The sequence below is a fragment of the Microtus ochrogaster genome, chromosome 4 (genome assembly GCF_000317375.1).
Source record: "Microtus ochrogaster isolate Prairie Vole_2 chromosome 4, MicOch1.0, whole genome shotgun sequence".
NCBI classification, from domain to species: domain Eukaryota; kingdom Metazoa; phylum Chordata; class Mammalia; order Rodentia; family Cricetidae; genus Microtus; species Microtus ochrogaster.
In genome coordinates this window covers 30,028,466-30,046,649 of record NC_022011.1, presented here as the reverse complement: position 1 = coordinate 30,046,649, position 18,184 = coordinate 30,028,466, and the positions used below count along the sequence as shown (strand labels likewise).

The window sequence follows — 18,184 nt, the reverse complement described above, 5'->3', positions numbered from 1 at the left end:
TGGGGTAACTGCAAGCATGGACAGAGGCCCTGTGTCCTCAGGGGCTCTTCTGACCCTCAGCTATGCTCAGGTAGAGGGGAGGGAGGTCTGCCTGGCGGTCACAGCTGTCCTAAGGGAGCAGTGGACAGTCTATTAAGAGCAGGACCTCCAGAGCAAGCTAGACTCGCCCTCACCCTCGTGGGCTCTCAGGAGGGTGGGAACAAGGAGACCTGCATCACCTGGCTGGATCTCAGCTGCTCTCAGCCTGCAGCTGCTGTGTGCCACTCACCCTGCCCCCATCGAGGAGCATGGGTGGCCTTTGTCTAATGTCCCGTTCCTCACCACAGGAGGGGCCCCATCCTGGCCTGCTGGGGACTGTGGGAGCTACTGTGATGTCACTCTGAGGCCTGCAGTAGGAGCACTGTGGAACACCCCAGCTGTTTTGTCTGCTTTCTCTCTCCACTGACTGCTTATCACGGGGGCGAGCCCAGAGCCTCACAAACCCCATTTCTCCCCATCTCACAGCCGCTCATGAGACTTTACAGAGCCCGTTTAAGCCCAAGGCTTGGTTGTGAAACTCAGATGCTCCGCACCAGCCAGCCTTGCATCTGGAGCTAGGGCTGAGGAGAGAGCTGCTGGGTGCCAGGGTGGCAGGATGTGTGTTGAGCATGATATCCACTTAGGGCTGCAGGAAAGCAGCCAAATCCTGTCACTCTCATCACTGTGACAGTCACATGCTCTCTTCCTGGGGCCCCAGAGACAGCACTGGGTGTCTTGGAAAACAGAGACTGGGAGGTCTATTTATCCATTCCCCACCAAATACTGGGCCTAGGTAGACTACGCCTGCCTCTTCTTCCCACCTCTATAGGGCTGGAGACCAGGGGCCTTGAGCTTCTCTCCTCAAGGCCATGCCAGCAGTTAGGGAGGCAGACGGTGTTATGTTCTACATGAAAGTGGCCTGTGACCTTGGGTCCCCTTGCACACTGGGAGGGCAACAGATGGGTCTCATTGTGCCTGCCTGCCTATGATGCCCCACCCCTAGGGTGTCTGGGACTGTGGCTTGGGGCAGGCCCTGTGTCACTCACCTCAGCTGCTGGAAGTTGGAAGAACCTGTAGGCTGCAACTGGGTCTGCCTGGCCCAAATGGGCCACGGTGGGGTTCCTAGGATCCCTGGAATCTACAAGCCCCAAGGCCTCATGGGAACATGACAAGGAACCCAGCCATGGGCGCCTAGCATTATACTGTACCCTCCCACACCTGGGCAGCTTCTGTTTCCCTAAAGGTGACTTTCTGGATCCTGTCCGTCTATCCTTCCTTCCTTCCTTCCTTCCTTCCTTCCTTCCTGCCTGCCTGCCTGCCTTATTGTTGTGTGTGACAGTGAATGAGTGTGCAGAGGGCAGAGAACACCAGAGCCAGCTCTCCTTCCACCTTTTTGTAGGTTCTGGGGACTGAACACAGGCCACTAGGCCTGCACCATCAATGCCTTTAACCCACAGAGCCATCTTGCCAGCCCAATCCTGTTCTTTCAATTCTTCCCACACCAGTCAGGCTTTCCTAGGCCCAGGAGCACAGACTCTGTGAGGTGCTACAGCAAGCCAAGCCGAGGCAGTGTCCAAAGCAGGCTGTGGGGGAGCAGAGGAAGGCCTGAGTGTGTGAGATCCTGAGTAAATGTGTATAGTTGTCATGGCCACAGCCATGTCAAGGACCCCAGAACCTGAGGGGAATGGCAAAGTCTTCTCTTCTGGTCCACGTGTAACTGTTGACAATGTGTACAGAAAATGGCCACCATAGCTTTCTCCCCCTGAATGTTTACGGCCTGAAGACTGCTTCCCTACAGAGATTGCTCTGAGGTGGATACCCAGCGGACCAACAAGATCCAAAGACTGCTCCTAAGACGATCTAAACCTGCCTCCTCCATCCAGCTATATGCCATAAACCCTTCCTTCTTGCTCAGCTGTCTGCAATAACCCTGCCTCGATTCTATATAATAAACACGCTTAGCTTTGGGGCTGCTGCGGCTTCTCCATCAGAGAACCTAGGCTCTCTGAGCCCAGTTCTCTCTGTCTTTCTGTGCCTGCCTTTTCTTCATTTCCTTACATCCCCAGTCATCCATCCCTGGAGCCACGCTGACATGATAGCAGTCATTCCCATGAACCTCCAGCCTCAGTTCCCCAGAGACTATGGGCTCAAGCCATAGAAACACCAAGTGTGTCTGTCCACGCTGCCAATGGCTCTCTTGAACTTCGTGCTGTCCGGTGCCCAGCTGAAACTCAGAGTTTCTGCCTGTCACCTGTCCCCCATCTGATCCTAGGCCTGGCCATCTCTCCTCCCCTCCTCCCTACGCAGGCTGAGATGGACCTGGGAACTTGTAATGGACGCTGTGGAAAAGCTATTGCCTATATTCTCCTCTCCTTGAGGCAGCTCCTGAGGGAAATGGCAGCCAGGAGGGGCCTTGGAACCTCAGGGGTGGAGTGGCCCTGCCTGAGGATATGGGAAAGGTTTGTGGGACAGTGGCCCTGATGATTCCCAGGGCTGGGAGTCCCTGCAGTCCCCCTTCTGGGTAACTCACTGTTTCTTGGCTCTCACTTCAACGTAAGCCTACCCCGTGCTTCTCTAGAGCCAAGTCCCTGCCTGTCAAATGCATCCCAAATCACACAGATCAGGTATTTGTCAGGCAGGCAGTGGGCACCTGGATGTGTCCTGGAGGCTGAGCAGGTGTACTTTCAGAGAGTGCCTGTACACGTGTGAGCACTCACGTGTGGGCCATGTGTGCAGTGTGTGCCCATTGGTACCTGCCTGCCGGATGCATGTGCATTTGGAAATCCCTAGCTCCCTCTCTCACAGTGTTTTGAGACCCACTAGGTTCCCGAGGACTGTTTTTGTGCTCAGGTGACAAGTCAGGCTGGGTGGATGCTGCCACCTGGTGGTCAGGCTAGGGTTATACCCTCTGTGTGTCTATGGGTCACAGGATACATGCATGGACGGGGTTGGGGCTTGCTCATGTCAAGCTCTGGTAGAACCTGTATGTCTCCAAGAAACTGACCCTAAGTCAGCTCTTTAGGGTGTGTGTGAGGGTAGAGTTCCACCAGTCTGTGACATCTGACCAGTAACTCAACTCTAGTCCTAGGTGATGGGGTTGCTGCTAACTGGGGTGCTACTTGAACCTTGTTGATGAAGGATGGGGAGGACAGTGGACCCTGTTGGTCCACTGGGTCTCCATCTTGGAGTCCTTCAAATATTTTCTAAGACCCAAACCAAATAAACCACTCCTCTGAGCATCTCTGGCCCAAACACTACTAGAGAGGGCCCTGTATGGTCAAATCCCTTCCCCGCCCCTCCCTGGTCCCGTTTATGCCACCTTATCCACTTCTCTGCTCTCCCAAATTCATCTTAGAGGATTCCTATCCCCCTTCAGTCCCTCTCTGGCCCTGCCCAAGCTTCAGCTTGGTTCATAGTACACAGTGGCCCTGGGAAATGGCTATTAAAACAAATGCTTCTTGAGCCACATACGGGGTCCAGTGAGAAGCAGGAGCAAGAAAAGATGCCACAGAGCCAAGCGGTTTCTGCGAAAATAGTGGGAATATATTTGAAAAGACGAGTTAGCTGTAACTTTTACAGTACGACCTCAGGGGCCCCCTGCCCATGTCTTTTTCTATTTGAAAGAGGCATTCTGAAAGACCCCAGCACCTTCTACGGAGGCAGTTCGGGCCTGATTTGGTCTTGTTTAAAATGTCAAAATAAAACCTTTTGACACTCACATTGCACCCAAGCTAAAAACTACACAACAAAAACAAGCCAGGAAACTCTAAGACTCCCTAGGAGAAACGGGAAGCGTCTCCTCCTGCCCATTTTGATACACAATGCTATTTCGGCAGCTATGTAGTTGGCAGGATCATGCCAGTGCACAAACCACACCCACAGTCCAGCCTTGAGGGTCCCTTCACTGCTGGGACCCTGGGACTGGAGCTCAACTGGGGAGACCTGTGAGGCTCAAGGCCTGGGCTGGAGCCTCCCTGGTTAGGTCTCCCCACCCTAACTAGCCTGTGGTTCAAAGAAGACCAGGGAGACTGTATTCACATTACAGCATGGGAATAGCACCAGAACCTTTGGATCAGGCTTTCTGGGACCTAGAAACAGAGCCCCATGGGGGAGGAAGGCACTAGGAAAGGGCCATAGGGCCGAGGGATCCGCTGGGCACTGGCCAAAGTACGGCTTTCTCTGCATCCCACAGAGCAACTCAGTCCCTGGGGACAAGGTGCTGGGAACATGAGCAGTGCAGCTGGAGGCCAGCATGACTTTGTGGTTGGGGGATGGTCCTGTCACGCTCTCAAGGACCAGGTGGCTCAGAAATGGCCCGAGTAGAGAGCGTGGGTCCTCTCTCATGTGACTTCCAAGGTCACTGTGGAATCTTAGCAACAGCAGCAAGACAAGGCAGCTGCCACTGTCTGGCTTGGCTGCCTTAATGTGCTTCCCTGTTAGGAGATAGGGGACCCTGTGCAAACCTTCAAATGCGGGTTTTACCGTGCGAAGCACCCGGCCAACAGGACTTGGTTTCAGTGAGCTGCTCTCTCTAAGTACTTGGTACCAAGAAAGCAGGTGCACGATCTCAGCGGGGCTGAGGCTGGTCCTTCCCTCAACCCTAGCCCTCCACCCAGCAGCAATCAGCTCTCTGATATGTTGGAGAATCTGTGGGAAGTCAGAGAAACAGACGAGTGGTCTCAAACTGAGCTGCCTCTAACTCCAAGGGCCAGACAGAGCCCATCAGCTGGGCCCCCAGGCACCCACTCTTGTGGACTACTGGGAATTGTCTTTCTTTAGAGGGATTTTGAAGCTGGTCAGTTTCTGCCCAAACAGCTGGCTGAGGAGGTCGCTCTGGGCCTCTGCCGTCCGGTGTTCTCGGGGTTCTGTGTGTTCAACGCCATAGACAGCTCTGACCCGTTTGTACGGCCTGGACAGGGGTCTTGCCTGGGGGAAGGAGCCCTTTTCAGAAGTGTGGCCCAGGTCCCCTTTCTTCTGTGCTGATGACTGTGGCCTTGTCCTGCCGCTCTGGCTACTGGGTCTGGACTTGACAGGGGGAACTCGGCTGGGCGTTGCTTGCTTTCGAGGGGCCCTGGATGACTTTTCAGGGGCGGAGGGGGCTCTCCCCATGCTCTCCATGTTTCCATGCCTGGCCAGTCCCAGGGCCTGGCCCTTCCTCTTTTTTTCATTGTTTTCTCTTTTCTCCCTGGGACTCAAATGCAATTGGACCCCCTGATGATCAGCTTCTCTGGGACCCCTGGTGCTGCCCTTGGTGTGGGCTTGAGGTGGGGGCTGGTCAGGGGTGGAGCTCCCCCAGCTAGGACAGCTGGGCTCAGTGGGGGTGGAAGCCATCTCACTTTGGAGCTGTCCACTGGTTGGCTGGGGCTGGCTGCCACCCCCTGTCTGAGTGGGGGGCTGTAGACCCCCACTGCCCTGAGAGCTGGGTCTCAGCTTAACTTTAGAAGTGCTGGCTCTTCCCTTTTCCTCATGACTCTGGACCAGCCCTCCACATGTGGGGGTCCCCACCCCTATAGGTTTTCTTGGCGATGGGGGCAGCTTCAGCACTCTGCTAGGGGGCACTGCTGATCTGTGCTTAGAGGAACTCAAGCAGGCCCCTGGCTTGGTGGCACTTCCCTTCTGGGAGGGAACCTCTTGTCTCCCCTCAGGTACCCTGTGGTGAGCAGTCCCTAGCCACTCCTTCTGGAGCTGGGAGGGGTCTCTTGGGGAACAGCCAGGGGCACACTTTCCTCGGGTGCCTGGGCTCCTGTGTTTTCCTGAGAACAGCTGAAGGGCTCTCTTTTCTCCTGGGGGAGTTTGCCACTTACATGGCTCAAGACTGCCTAAGGAAGCCTCATCTTCTGGTTTCTCCAGGGCTCTGTCCAGCTTACAGTCATCTGTACCTTCAGCCGAGGCAGCCGAGAAAGGAGACAGGGATGGCGGTGGAAGGTCCTGGCCAGTCAACGGTGGGTTGCTCCCCTTGAGTGAGTAGTCTGCCTGGTCCACAGGCCTCTCTTGAGAACTGCACTGGTCTAGTATGGGGCTAGGAGCTGTCTCTGAACAGATTAGGGATAGTGCAGGGAGGGAGTCCTCTCTAGGAGGGGGGCTGCTTGTGGATGGGACTCGGTCAGTGCTGGGCTCAGGAGAGCTGGAGGGCATGGCCACCCCGTGCTGCTTGCTGGGTAGCACGTCCTGGGGGACCTGGGTCTTCCTCCCAGGAACTCCGGGCCGTCTGACACTTCTGAGAGTGAAGGGCTGCTGGCCACTCCTCAGGTGCTTGTCCATGTGTCTGTCAAACTGCTCCTTCTTGGCAAAGGTGTAGTTGCAAGAGCTGCAGACAAAAGACCTCCTGATGACATGCATGACATTGGCACAGAGCTCACAGGCATAAAGAGGCATGTGTGGCAGTTCCCTCTCCTCTTTCACCCCGTGAGTCAGGCCCAGGTGCACCCTTAGCTCCCAGTGCTCAGGGTAGACCTGTGGGCACCGGGGACAAAGGTAGACACGCTGTGGGCTATGCACCGCCAGGTGGCGCTGCAGCTTGAAGGGCTTGGGGAACTGCTTTCCACAGTGGTGGCAGTCACGGGAGGGGTCCTTGCAGTCCTCATGCACTGGGACCGCTTGGAGGAGGGACTCACTGTGGGACCAGGGGTCTGGGGATGGAGTCGGGGGTGTTTTGACAGAGCCAGAGCAGATGGCAGAGCTGCTGGTCAGAACGGATGGGCTGCCTCCTTCAGTTGCTGGACTGAGTGAGAGCAAGGCACCATCTTGGCCTTGGCTGGGAGTGACTGAGCCAGGCACCTTGTGTTTCACCCTTCTTCTTGGGATTTTCTTCCCTGCTTCTCCTTCTTGCTCTGATGCCTCTTTGTTGGCCCTGCCAATTGAGTGCTTGGTCCTCTGGGGTTTGGATGCTCGCTCCACAATACTGTTCAGGAAATGTGTGAGAGTGTCCTCCCCTTCCAAGCACCCCGGCAGGTCTCCCAGGGCTCGCCGAGCCTGTCCGTTTCGGGCAAATCGGGCTGCATGCTCCCGCAAGTGCTGGTTGTACATCCAGACATCGGCTACCTCCTTCAGGCACATGCCACAGGCCCATGGCCCAGCTTTGCCCTGCACGTGCTTTTCCCACAGATGCTCCCGAAGAAGTTCCCGAGACCTGAACCTGCGCTCCACACACATGTAGCAAGTAGGGGGTGGTGAGGGGCTGTGTGCCAGCTTGTGTAGGTCCAGCTCACCAAGACTGTGGAAGCGCTGGAAGCACACCCTACACTTGTAGGAGGCCCTCCTGCTCTTCACTGGCCTGTCTCTGCCTTTGGCTCCCCTGGCCCTGGCAGCTTCCTCTGTTCTTTTGTTTGGAGGCCCCTGTGGGTTTGCTGTTGTTTGGAAGTCTAAGATGCTCGCGTTGGGGAGGTCAGCAAGGTCATCACAGGGTCCTAGAAAGCACAGGTCTTGTATTTCCAGCTGGGTGCTGAGCACCTCAAAGTCTTTAACATAAAGTGGGGGCATGCTGGCATTCCCAGAAAGCCTAACATCATGTTCTCTTTCCAGGTTAGGGGGTTCCGGACTCCTGTCTCCAAGGGAAGAGGTTGTTTCACATGCAGGGCTACACAGCTCCAGGTCTCGCCAGGCTGCTGGGACCATGTGCAGCTGAGGGATGGCCTCAGACCACTCATCCTGGTTCTCGGTGAAGCAGGAGGGCTCATCCTCCACATCGGTGGCCTCTCTGTTGGAATCCAGGGCCCACAGGCTGAAGCTGGGGGTCCAGGGGTCAAGGCCAGGTGCCTTACTGCTCAGGAGCCCATCCAGGAGGAGGGACTCGGGCAAACTCCTGGTTTCATCATCCCACAGGTCCTCTTCCTCACGGGACAGGCAGAGGGAGCCCGAGTCACTGAGATCTGTGGGCAGGCGTGTGGAGAGGAGCGCGGCATTGTCTACCACCTCAGGGCTGGGCTCCTTTGGTGGTGAGCGCTTTGGCCTTTTGCAGCGCTTCCCGTAGACACGTAGGTTCTTCTTCTGAGCGAGGCGGCCATCCATGGGGAAGAGTTGAGAGAAGGAGATCTCGTCATCGAAGTCGAGAGGTTCCCTTTGACCTGGGCTGGGGGCTTCAGGAGTGGTGCCCTTGGGCCCTGGAACTTCACTCGGGGTTTCTGAGTCATCGATGGGACTCTGGGGGCAGCTGCCGATGGTGCTGTTCACTTCAAGACCCTGTGTGCCGTCAGGCAAGTCAGATGTCCCTTTACCAACGCCTCCATCTGACCTACCTTTGGTCCCTCTGCCATCTTCTGCAGGTTGGCTCTCAACAGCCTGTGATGGTTCTCCTCCACCGTCCAATGGCCTGACCTCTCCTGGTCCCCAGAACCACTGTGCCCAGGCTGCCTTCTGTTCATCTGGTTGTTCTCTCTCTATCATCCCTTGACAGACTCGCCACTCTTGGGGGGCATTCTGTGCCGGCATTGCTTCTGGACCCAGGACCGCTGTGTCCATATCTGTATCATCCTCCAGAATTCTGGGCTCTACCGTTGGGGATAGAGGTGGTCGTCTAACAGCTGCCCTGCATTCTCCCTCGGGCAAGAGGCTCAAGGGGGTCAGAAGATCGCCACATGTGGCGGATGGATTTGAGAGGTCCCTGTTTGAAGTCACGTGGGCAGTGTCTCTAGGATCATGCTTCTCCCTCCTCACTCTCGGCTTTCCCCCTTTCCTGTTTGATTTCCTCTCTGGGTGGCTGGAGGAATCAGCAGGCTCCCCACCTTGTCTCTGGCCTCTCACTTCTGCAAGGTTGGGATGGAGCTGGTCTGCTGGCCAGCCATCTGGTCTCCTTGGTTTTGAGGCCAGAGCCTTTGCACCCTTTCCTTGCTCAGTCAGACCCGGGGTGTGTGGTCGCTGGCTGAGAGGAACAGCTGGTGTCTTGCGTCCCTCAGATTTCTCACTAGTCACCTTCAGCATCTCAGGACCCACGGTGTCCTCAGGTGTAGAGGCTTGGAGGAGAGGTGGCTCAGAAGAGTGGCCAGGGCCTACGGGTGAGTGACTTGATCTCCTTTTCCCAAGCACCTTGCAGCTTCTCTTCCCAGGGGTCTGCAATGCTTGGGTCATGGAATCTGAAAGCTGGCAAGCTGGCACGGTCATGGGGCTCAGCTGGGAGCTAGCCTCCCTGCGTGGCCGGTGCTTCCTGGCTTTGTGCCGGCTTAGGCCTGCTCTGGAGAGGAAAGAGGCTGAACAGAGTTCACAGGTCATGGGTAGCCCAGCTGGGGTCTTCCCTGTCAAGTCTGGCTTATTTTTTAAGCCCCGGGGCCTCCGTTTAGACTCTTGGGGGCTGAAGGGGCCCTTCTGGGGAGAAGGGTGAGAGATATTGATTCCGTGCTGAGGAGACTCAGGCCTGGAGTCAGGGGCTGTGCAGCTTAGAGAGGATGTCAGGGCCAAGTGGAGCCCCGCAGGTGTGCCTCGGGCATTGGCTCTGGGTACCTTTGTAACATCAGAGTGTCTTGCCCCAGGTGTCCCTGGGTTGTCCTGTTCCTCCATGCTGGCTGCTGCCTCATCTTCTTGGCAGATCTGAGAGTCTGGTCCTGTAGTCCCCAGGGTAGCAAGGTCTGTGGGCACAGCTACATTGCTGTGGCGTTCGCTGTGGCCAGGGCAGGGTGTGCTACTCTGGGCCCCTAAGGAAGGGTCCTTGTGGTATGTCCTTTCTGGGCTGCTGAGGGGTGGGATTTCCATGCAGTGGGGGTCTGGCACCTCAAGTCTCTCATCTGAATCTAGGTCATCTTTGGTGGGAATGCTGGTCAGAGGGGCAGTTTTGATGATTATTTTGGGGGAGCTGGGACCCTCTGGGGGAGGAGCAGTGGCATGGGCAGGAGATGTCCTCAGCTCCTCTTTTCCAGAATCTTCTAATGTTCTTACTGTGATACCTTTGGGGCTGTCCCTGTCAAGTATTACAGGGGCTGAGAAACTGATAGGGCCAAGTGGGCCCGAGGAAGGGTCTTTGGGATCGTTGGTCCCTGGGAGTGAGTGGTGGGATAAAGTCACTTCAGAGCCACAGTGGCATGTTACCGGTGATGTAGGGATTGTTAGCGGCTCAGCATCTTTGGAGGCTTGGCCATGACTGGCCTTTCCCAGAGGTGCCAAGACAGCAAGGGCTGGCTGATGGAAGGGGCTAGGTAGTTCTGCATAGGAGGAAGGTGCTGGTGGCCCAATAGCCTTGACTCTGGCCCCAGGGTCTTCCTGCAGTAGGGACTCAAGGTCATTGGGAGTAGGTGTGGCTGGGGAGGTGGTGGAGAGGGCCAGGTCCCTATTGCTAAACAGCAGCGGTGGGTTGACTACCCTCTCTGGGCTTCTCTCTGCTCGCTCCATCTGGAGAGGGAGTGTGGTCAGGATGGAAGCCGAAGATGTGCCATCAGGGTGGGTGGGACTTGCGGAGGGCATTGCTTGTTCCCTAAAGCTCCGGGCTGCTCGGTTCCCCTGACGTGCCCCTCTGCTCCTGGCTGGCCTCTCTTCCAAACGGGCCCCGACGTTAGCGAGTGTGTCTGGATTCCCCAGGCTCCTCCAGTTATTTGGTTGAAATCTATTAGCTTGACCTCGGCCTTTGGTCTTTTTAGATTGACCTGGTGAACCCAGATGTCCATCTACTTTGGAACTCCGTTTCTTTCGGATGTCTGTAGTTAGAGCTGGCATCTTTACAGCCCCTGAGGAGCCCCCTTTCACACTGGCCTCCGAGGGGTCCCCGGGATGAAGGCCCTGAGTATTGTCTTCACTCTTGGCTCTAGCACCCAGGATCTGGAGCGGAGGAAAGGAGGCACAGGCTGGTTCCTGGGGCCTCTGTCCATGGGGGGAACTGGTCACCCAGGAAGGATCTGGTATGGGATGGGACCAAGCCTTGCCACTTTGGAGAGTAGAAAGTGGAGAGGCCCCTGCAGGGACAGACTCATCTTTAAAGCCAGGATCCTTTGCAACGGGGTTGGTAAGCATAGTTTCCATGGGACTTCCTGCTTGACCCTCAAGGTGTCCTTTGGAGTCATGGCTGGAGCTAACACTTGGAGAGGAGGTGACACCCTCTTTACCCTTAAGCACCAAGTTGGGCTCTAAGGCCAGGTAGGCACTGGGGTTGTTGAATCCTTCTAGTGCAGAGGAACTTGGGCAGGGCTCCTGGGCCTCACAGGGGTCTGGAGAATGCCCTCTTGTATGTTTACTGGGAAGCAGCTGTGGGGAAGTTTCCCCTGTCCCAGAAACTTCATTATTTTTAGAAAACAAAAGCTCATGGTTTGGGCTGTACTTGTCTAAGCTCTCAGCATGTAACAAGGGTGCCTGTCGCTTGTTGGAGTCAGGCAAAGGGTCACTTAGGGGGACTGGACAGTCTGTGGGGGAGATGCTGGCCTCTTGCACTGCCTGAAAACTGAGGCCGAAATGTTCAGGACTGAGAGAAGCCCCAGAACCAGGGTCTTTCTGGGTACCTGGGGGAGCTGCTGCATTGCCTGTGTGGCAGGAGGTTAGGTACGACCACTGTTTCTGGGGGTTCCTGGGGGCCCCTTCCTGCTGTGAACTTGACCCCTCAAGACTTGTAAGGTTGGCTGCTAAGAGGATGTCTCTGTGGGGTGAGGTGGCCTGAGGTGCGGGCAGCAGGGAGGCCTGCCGTGGGCTTGGGTCCATCCTGCCTTCTGGTGCAGCTTCCTCAGGCTCTCCCAAGGCCCCCTGTGTGCTCCCTTTCCCTTGCAGCTGGCTTTCTAGTTCAGTCACCAACCTTTTGATCTCTAGTTCATCTGCGCACAGATTGCTCATTAGGCTAACACTACAGTCACCTCCGTTCTCAGACACAGAAGGAGGGCTGGGAGACACTGTCTGCTCAAAGCCACACTTCTTACTGAGTCCTTTTCTCTTGGAGAGGCCAGGAAAGGGGCCAGGCGGCACTGGAGAAACTTCCTCCAGCAGCAAGAATGGGGGGTACAGGGGATCTGTCAGAGGTTTCTTAGGGAGAGGGTCAGTACACACCAGGGGCACATGGGTGACCCTGTTTGCAGACAAGCTGTCAAAGAGCGGTGGGTCAAATCCATCCTCAGGCAGCCCTGCAAACAGGGATGTGGACTCCAAGGTCAGTGGCGAAGGCACCTTGCCTGGGTCTGCTTCAACCGGGTAGGGTGGATTCTTTGGTGGAGCTGACTCAAGAGTCTCCATACTCTGCCGCCCAAGGTAGCAGCCGCCCGCTGGTGGTGTGTCCATAACTAAAGGCTTGGAGCACAGATCTTCAGGGAAGCAGTTAGCTAGGTCCTTGGATCCGAGGAACAATTCACAGGGGGTGTTGTTGTTAGGCAGGGGCCCTCTTTTGGCATCTGGACACCCTATAGAATGTCCGTCACAGTGGTTAAGGTCGCAACCAGAACCAGAGTTCTCAAAAACCGGGATTCTGGATTCAGTGTGGAAAGGACCTGCCGCCTTATCAATGGGTGCCAGGCACCCTCCAGGCTGAGCAGCAGAGGAGTCTTCTTTGGTATGCAAACTGGGGGACTCCATGCATCCAGAGGTACCTAGGCGACAGCCTGCATCTGGTGCTGGCATGCTCTTTCCTGATAGTGTTTCAGGGTGACTGCTGGATGGCCTGGGGCTGTCAGCCTGTGGGAGCACTGGAGCAGCAGGTCTGTGGCTCTTCCCGCCACAGCTTGCTGGAGAACCGGACCTCTCTGTGAGTTCTGTGGTGTCCAGGTGTAGCTCAGCAGCAACTTCAAGCTTCTTGACCTCCTGGGGGAAGCCTAGAGTTGCTTCCTCTTGAGTCTCGGTGGTGGTGAGGATGTGTGAAGGATGTTTTGGGGTTACTATGGGGTGATCACTATGCTCAGGGCCTCTCTCCACAGGGACTTCTCTAGCATCCAAGCTCTGCAACAGGCTGTGTGTCCTCTTTGGAGTCAGGGAGCCCCGGTTTTCACCAGGCTCTTGCCTCATGACCTTTCTTGGGTCCTGGGTCGCATCCTCTTTCTTTCTCTTCTTGCCTTGGCACCACCGTTGGCGGCTGTGGCGGGAACAGTCTTGGGCAGGAGCCCCCGAATCCGGCTGCTGCATGTCACCCTCCTCCTCAGACTCAGAGGGATAGCCTTGGCCTCTGAGCCTGCCCTTCTGGGTGCTAGGTGGTCTTCCAGGCAACAGAGAGACACAGGAGACCTGGCCACGTGGTACTTGCCGACGGTGGCATCTGTTTTTCTGTTGTACTATCTTGTGTATGAGCTCCTTGCTCCAGGAGCCACCTCGACCCCTCCTTTTCCTGCTATTTTTCCCAGAGGACAGCTGCAGGTGTTTGGAGCTCCTGGTCTCTTTAGAGGTGGTCCTGGAGGTGCTGTGGTCTGCGTGAGCATGGCCCTTGCGAGCCTGACTTCTACGGCCCTTGGGCTGGGGCCGCTCAGCACTGTGGCCCTTCTTCCTTGGTCTTAGGCAGATGGCTCTGGCAGGGGTATTAGTGCCCTTGGTCACATCCGGCTCTTTCCGAAACAACTTGAATTGTTTCCCTCTCCTCTGCTGCCTGACCAGGGTGGTGGCATCTGCTTCTGTAGATGCCAAGCCCAGGGAGCGGGTTTTGGGCCTGTTTTGGGCCAGGCAGCCCCTGTCTTCAGTGCAGGGAGTTTGAGATTCTGGCATGACAACTCTGGACGGGAGCTGGGGCTGGGTAGCATTCTTGGGAGTTGCTCCCAGCTGGGTATTGAGGGAATGCCCAGCATTGGGCCCCCTGGAACCTGAAGGCTCTTCATCAGCAAAGACATCAATGAAGCTGCTGTCTATCTCAGGGTTGTCTGATTGGTACTCCATGCCGTTGAGTGCCTCAGTGATGAGCCTGTCCAGCTTAGCATCATCTTCCATGTCAAGGTCCGAGGTGGGGGGGAGTGGGAATGGGGCAACAGCCAGGCTGGGGGGCAGAAAGCCTGTTCTCAGGGAGTCATCTTTGCTGTCCCCCTGATCATCTCTGGTTAGCAGGAAGGGAACAGTCTGGTTGTGTTCAAGCAAGCTTGAGTGTGCATCAGTGGGTGCCTTTGAGGTGGTGGTGGGTGTGGGTAGCCCCGGGGGCTGTAGGGAGCCATCCTTGGTCTTGGCTAGCAGCAGGCTGCAGAATGGCCTGTGTTCCAGGAAGGCTGCTAGGCTACTGTAGTTGCGATCACACTGTCTGCAGGTCAGCAGTACATCTAGCTGGTCAAGGCTGGCGCTGCTGAGGGAGAAGTGTTGGGCAGAGTACGATGGTGGCTGTGGAGCAAAGCCCTGCACCCTGTCTCTGCCCAGTGAGGGGCTCTTGTGGGGGAATGGGGCTCCCTCCAGGCTCTTGAAGGCATCCTCAGCTCCTGGCCCCTCTGTGGGGAGAGGGAAGGCTTTCGCCGACTCTGATTGGTAGCATGTAGGGAGGGTGTGTGTGGGCTCTGGGGAAGGGAAGGGGCTGCTGGTCTCCTGGGAATGGGGCAGGAATAAGGCTGAGGACCTGAGGGGTCCAGGTTGCTGGCTATCCTCAGAGCTGGGGTTGGCTGGGCTACTGGATGGTGGTGATAGAGACGAGCAGGTGCTGCTGCTGGCTGTGTTGGTTGCAGGTGACGGAAGAGGGGACTCACTGGGAGAGGCTCCCATCACCCTGGGTGGGGGCAGGCTGAGGGCCCCTTGGGGTGACACCTGGGGCTGGTTCCCCCCAAAGAACAGGGGCTGGGTCCCAGGGTCCTTCAGCCCACCATAGGCTAGCAGCCTTGGGGAACTGCTTGGCTGACCGGGGCTGTTCCTGAGAGCTGACCGTGTCTCCCCAGGCCTGGAGATTGTATTCAGAGCACTCAGAGCTCCCTGGCTGTCTCCCTGCCACTCAGAAGACCCCCTGGGGAATGTTAGTCGGCTCAGCACCCCCATTTGGTGGGAACTTGGCATAGGGGTGGTAAGCGCTGGGGACCAGGGCAGTGGGGGACTCTGGGGGAGGCAGAGCTGCTGGTCTTCGAAGAAGGCTGTCCTGGAAGCAACTGCTGGTCTCAGGGTGGATGTGGGGTAAGAAGCTGCTGAGGAATCCCACAGCTGGGGCAGATGAGTGGGTGGTGGCCCAGGGGTGGGCAGCTCTGTGTCCAGAGGCACTGGGCTGGTACCCACCCCATTAGCTCCGTACCCCTGCCCTGGAAAGTGCCTTTGTGGTGGAGGATTCGGGGGACCCCTGGGACTTCCCAGTCCATCACGAATGGGAGGGGGCCCTTCAGGAAGGCCTTTGGTCAGGCTCTTGTGCAAACTGTCATTGAAGGAGCTTGGGATCAAGTGAGCAGCACCAGGTGGGGAGAGGGCACCTCCAAGATCACTGGGAGTGTTAGCTCCCACCGACTGGCCTGGGTTGCAGGGTAGGGATGGGTAGGCAGGGTCTGTACCCAGGGCCTCCTCAGACCAAGCCACCAAGGGCTGGTGGAAGGTGTACAACATTGTCCCAGGTGCCTGCTCATGCTGGGCCGTCTCTACAGGGAAAGGGTAGGGGACAGAGACCCCCTGGGGGCTGCTAGCCCTGCTCCCTTCAGGGAAGGGCTTGGGCTTTGTAGAGGGGACCCCAAAATTAGCACCTGGGAAGCTGTTTTCAGCAGCAGGAGGCCAGGGGTTGGTCCCAGTGGCCTGGACGTTAGGGCCAGAAGCAGGCCTATGGGGGCTGGTGCCACTGCTCTGGGAGGCCCTCTGGGGTAAGGACCCAGGGGTGGCACTTGGTGAGGTACAGTTGGTGGAGGTAAAGCTGGAAGGGGCCTCCTGAAAGCACCTTTGGGAACCATTCTCTTCCTGGGAGGGGAGGGCCTCGACCCTTGGGAGGCTGGGCCTGCGGCGGGCTCTGGTCTTTTGGACCCGAAGAGCCTTGATCTCCGACACCTGGGGGGCTTCATGTCGTGGGTCTGCAGTTGGCTCATCCGGGATGCATCTGATCCTTGAAGTGCTTAGGTTGTGGAGCGGTGAGTGGCTGCTCTCCATCCTGCCAGCCAGCCATGAGTAAGCGTGTGCACAGCTCTCTCCTGCTGGGGCCTGCGCTCTCAGGAGCAGGTCCTCTTGCTTCACCTCTTTGGCCTGAGACAGCTGCGCTTCAGGCGAACCTTGGGCCTGGGTCTTGTTGCCTTCATCTCTCATGCCCCGGGTGGTCCTGTTGGTAGAGCTGTGGTCCTTGAAGGGCTGTTGAGAGGGGCACCTGAGGCTGCTGGCAACTTGGCAGGGCTGCAAGTTTCTGAGCAGAGTTGGGGGCTGCTCTCCTGGCATGACCCCACGGTCCCGGATGCTAGGAGGATGCAGTGGTTGGAGGAGCAGCCCAGGCAATGGGCTGGGGGGCCATCCTCACCCCTTGACGGGGCTCAGGGAAGCCTGTACTCATGGTCCTGTGTGAAGCCTGCAAGGAAAGACCATAAATGAGCTGCAGGTTCATGGGGGCTGGATTTTACGGGTGGGCTAAGGCAGGAAGCCCATGCTGGACTTTGAAGTCTCCTATGGAGACCATGTCTAGGCCCGAAGCAGCCATCACTTGTGTGACTGTCATAGAAACACCTGTCTCAGAAAAGAGGGTGATTGGCTCGGACAGTAGGATCCCTCCTACAAATGGAGCCAGGGATATTAGAGAGGTATGGTAAGAAGGTAGGGGGAGAAAATGAAAAAGGGAGAGGGGTCTGAATATCTGAGAAGACCACTTGCCTCTGCAGAGGAGTCCCAATCGCTACCTGCTGGGCATGAAAAGCACCGTTAATTTAGGGCAGGCCTGTCTCAGATCTTCAGGGTAGATGAAGTTCCAGTGTCCACCAGCAGTGGGCAGCATACCGCTCACACTGAGAAGCAACCACAGCAGACCAGAGAGCAGGGTAGACTTGGTTGGGTGGCAGGGACAGGACAGGACAACATGGGACTTCATCTGCCACATCTAGGCTTCTCTCCAGCCTCCCCACCCGGAGAAGAGTCTCCTTCCCTTATATGGTCCTCACTGGGACAGGCAACTGGGTCCTCAGGAAAGACTTATTTATTGACCGGTTATGTGGTGGGGCCGATGGTGTTTTAACATCATCACCGCGCTGCTGAATATGAGTCCTTTGTCCACACAGAGGCTCAGACAGTCATAATTGCTTCTGTCACCTCTGATTATGGGTAAAGAACCCAGGCAATTTTCCCAAGGCCTCACTACCAGTGAAGGGAGTGAGCCCTCCAGAGGGGCACTTTCCAGTCCAATGCAGAACTCAGCCATGCCACATTGGATCCAGAAACTCCCAGGGACTAGGTGGCAGGGGACATAAGCAACCAGGGTCCCCATGAAGCCCCTATCTGATGAGTGACATCACCAGCTAAGAAGAGGGCTAAGGAGAAGGCAGGGCTCCTAGTGAACCTCTTGGCTTCAGGAAGGCATCCTAGTGCAGAACTGAGCTCACTGGTGGGTGGGTGGGTGGTGTGGGCCAGTCTGCCACAGCTGTGCCCTAGCCACTCACACTCCAGGGGCTGTCAGAGCTAGGTTCTTGGGGTCCCAGGTGACCCTGCCATCTATGCCGCTCAGAGCTACAGTTTCAAACTGCCTGTCAGATGGCCTGGCTCAGAAAAAGGCCAGCCAATTTACTGAGTGGGAGACAAGAGTGGTGTGCTGGGGTGGAGGGAGCTTCAGGGACAAGGCACCTCCTCCAGTCAGTGACAGTGGCCCCCACATGTACTCATGACATACCTGGGGACCTGGAGCCCCTCACTGGACTTCTGAATAATTGCCTGAGGACAGGATCTTCTTGGCTGCAAAGAGAGGGGACAGTGTGTTAGAATTTGGGGTGTTCTGTTTCCTCCAGAGGATCCTTGCTTGTACCTGCATGAGAGCTTGCTGTTTTTCTTCAGTGTGTCTTGACACCCAATCATCCATCCATCCATCCATCCATCCATCCATCCATCCACCCAACCATCCATCCATCCATCCATCCATCCATCCATCCATCCATCCATTCATCATCCATCCACCCACCCATCCATCCACCCAACCATCCATCCATCCATCATCCATCCATCCACCCATCCACCCATCCATCCATCCATCCACCCACCCACCCATCCACCCACCATCCATCCATCCACCCATCCATCTACCTATCCACCTGTCATTCATGCATTTACCACCCATCATCCATCCATTTATCCATTGTGATATTTTGTTTGTGCTTTAATAAAGCTTGCCTAAAAATCAGAGAAGCAGAGCAGCCTTCGTCCCCTAATCCCTGACTCCAGATTTTTTTTTTTTTTTTTT

At 56.5% G+C, this 18,184-nt stretch overlaps 1 protein-coding gene across 1 annotated transcript; it reads right to left on the bottom strand.

Annotated features, from left to right (window-relative positions):
- Positions 1 to 4,673: 4,673 nt before the first annotated feature.
- Znf469 (zinc finger protein 469) lies at positions 4,674 to 17,684 on the bottom strand. Its single transcript, XM_005345858.2, has 2 exons — positions 17,621 to 17,684; positions 4,674 to 16,315 (listed from the first exon to the last, which is right to left on the bottom strand). The coding sequence occupies exon 2, from the start codon at positions 16,186 to 16,188 to the stop codon at positions 4,774 to 4,776; it is 11,415 nt and encodes a 3,804-aa protein (XP_005345915.1). The 5' UTR covers positions 16,189 to 16,315; positions 17,621 to 17,684; the 3' UTR covers positions 4,674 to 4,773.
- Positions 17,685 to 18,184: the final 500 nt, after the last annotated feature.

Coding starts and splice junctions, on each gene's coding strand:
- Znf469 (XM_005345858.2), bottom strand. CDS start 16,188: ATGCCAGGAGAGCAGCCCCCAACTCTGCTCAGAAACTTGCAGCCCTGC.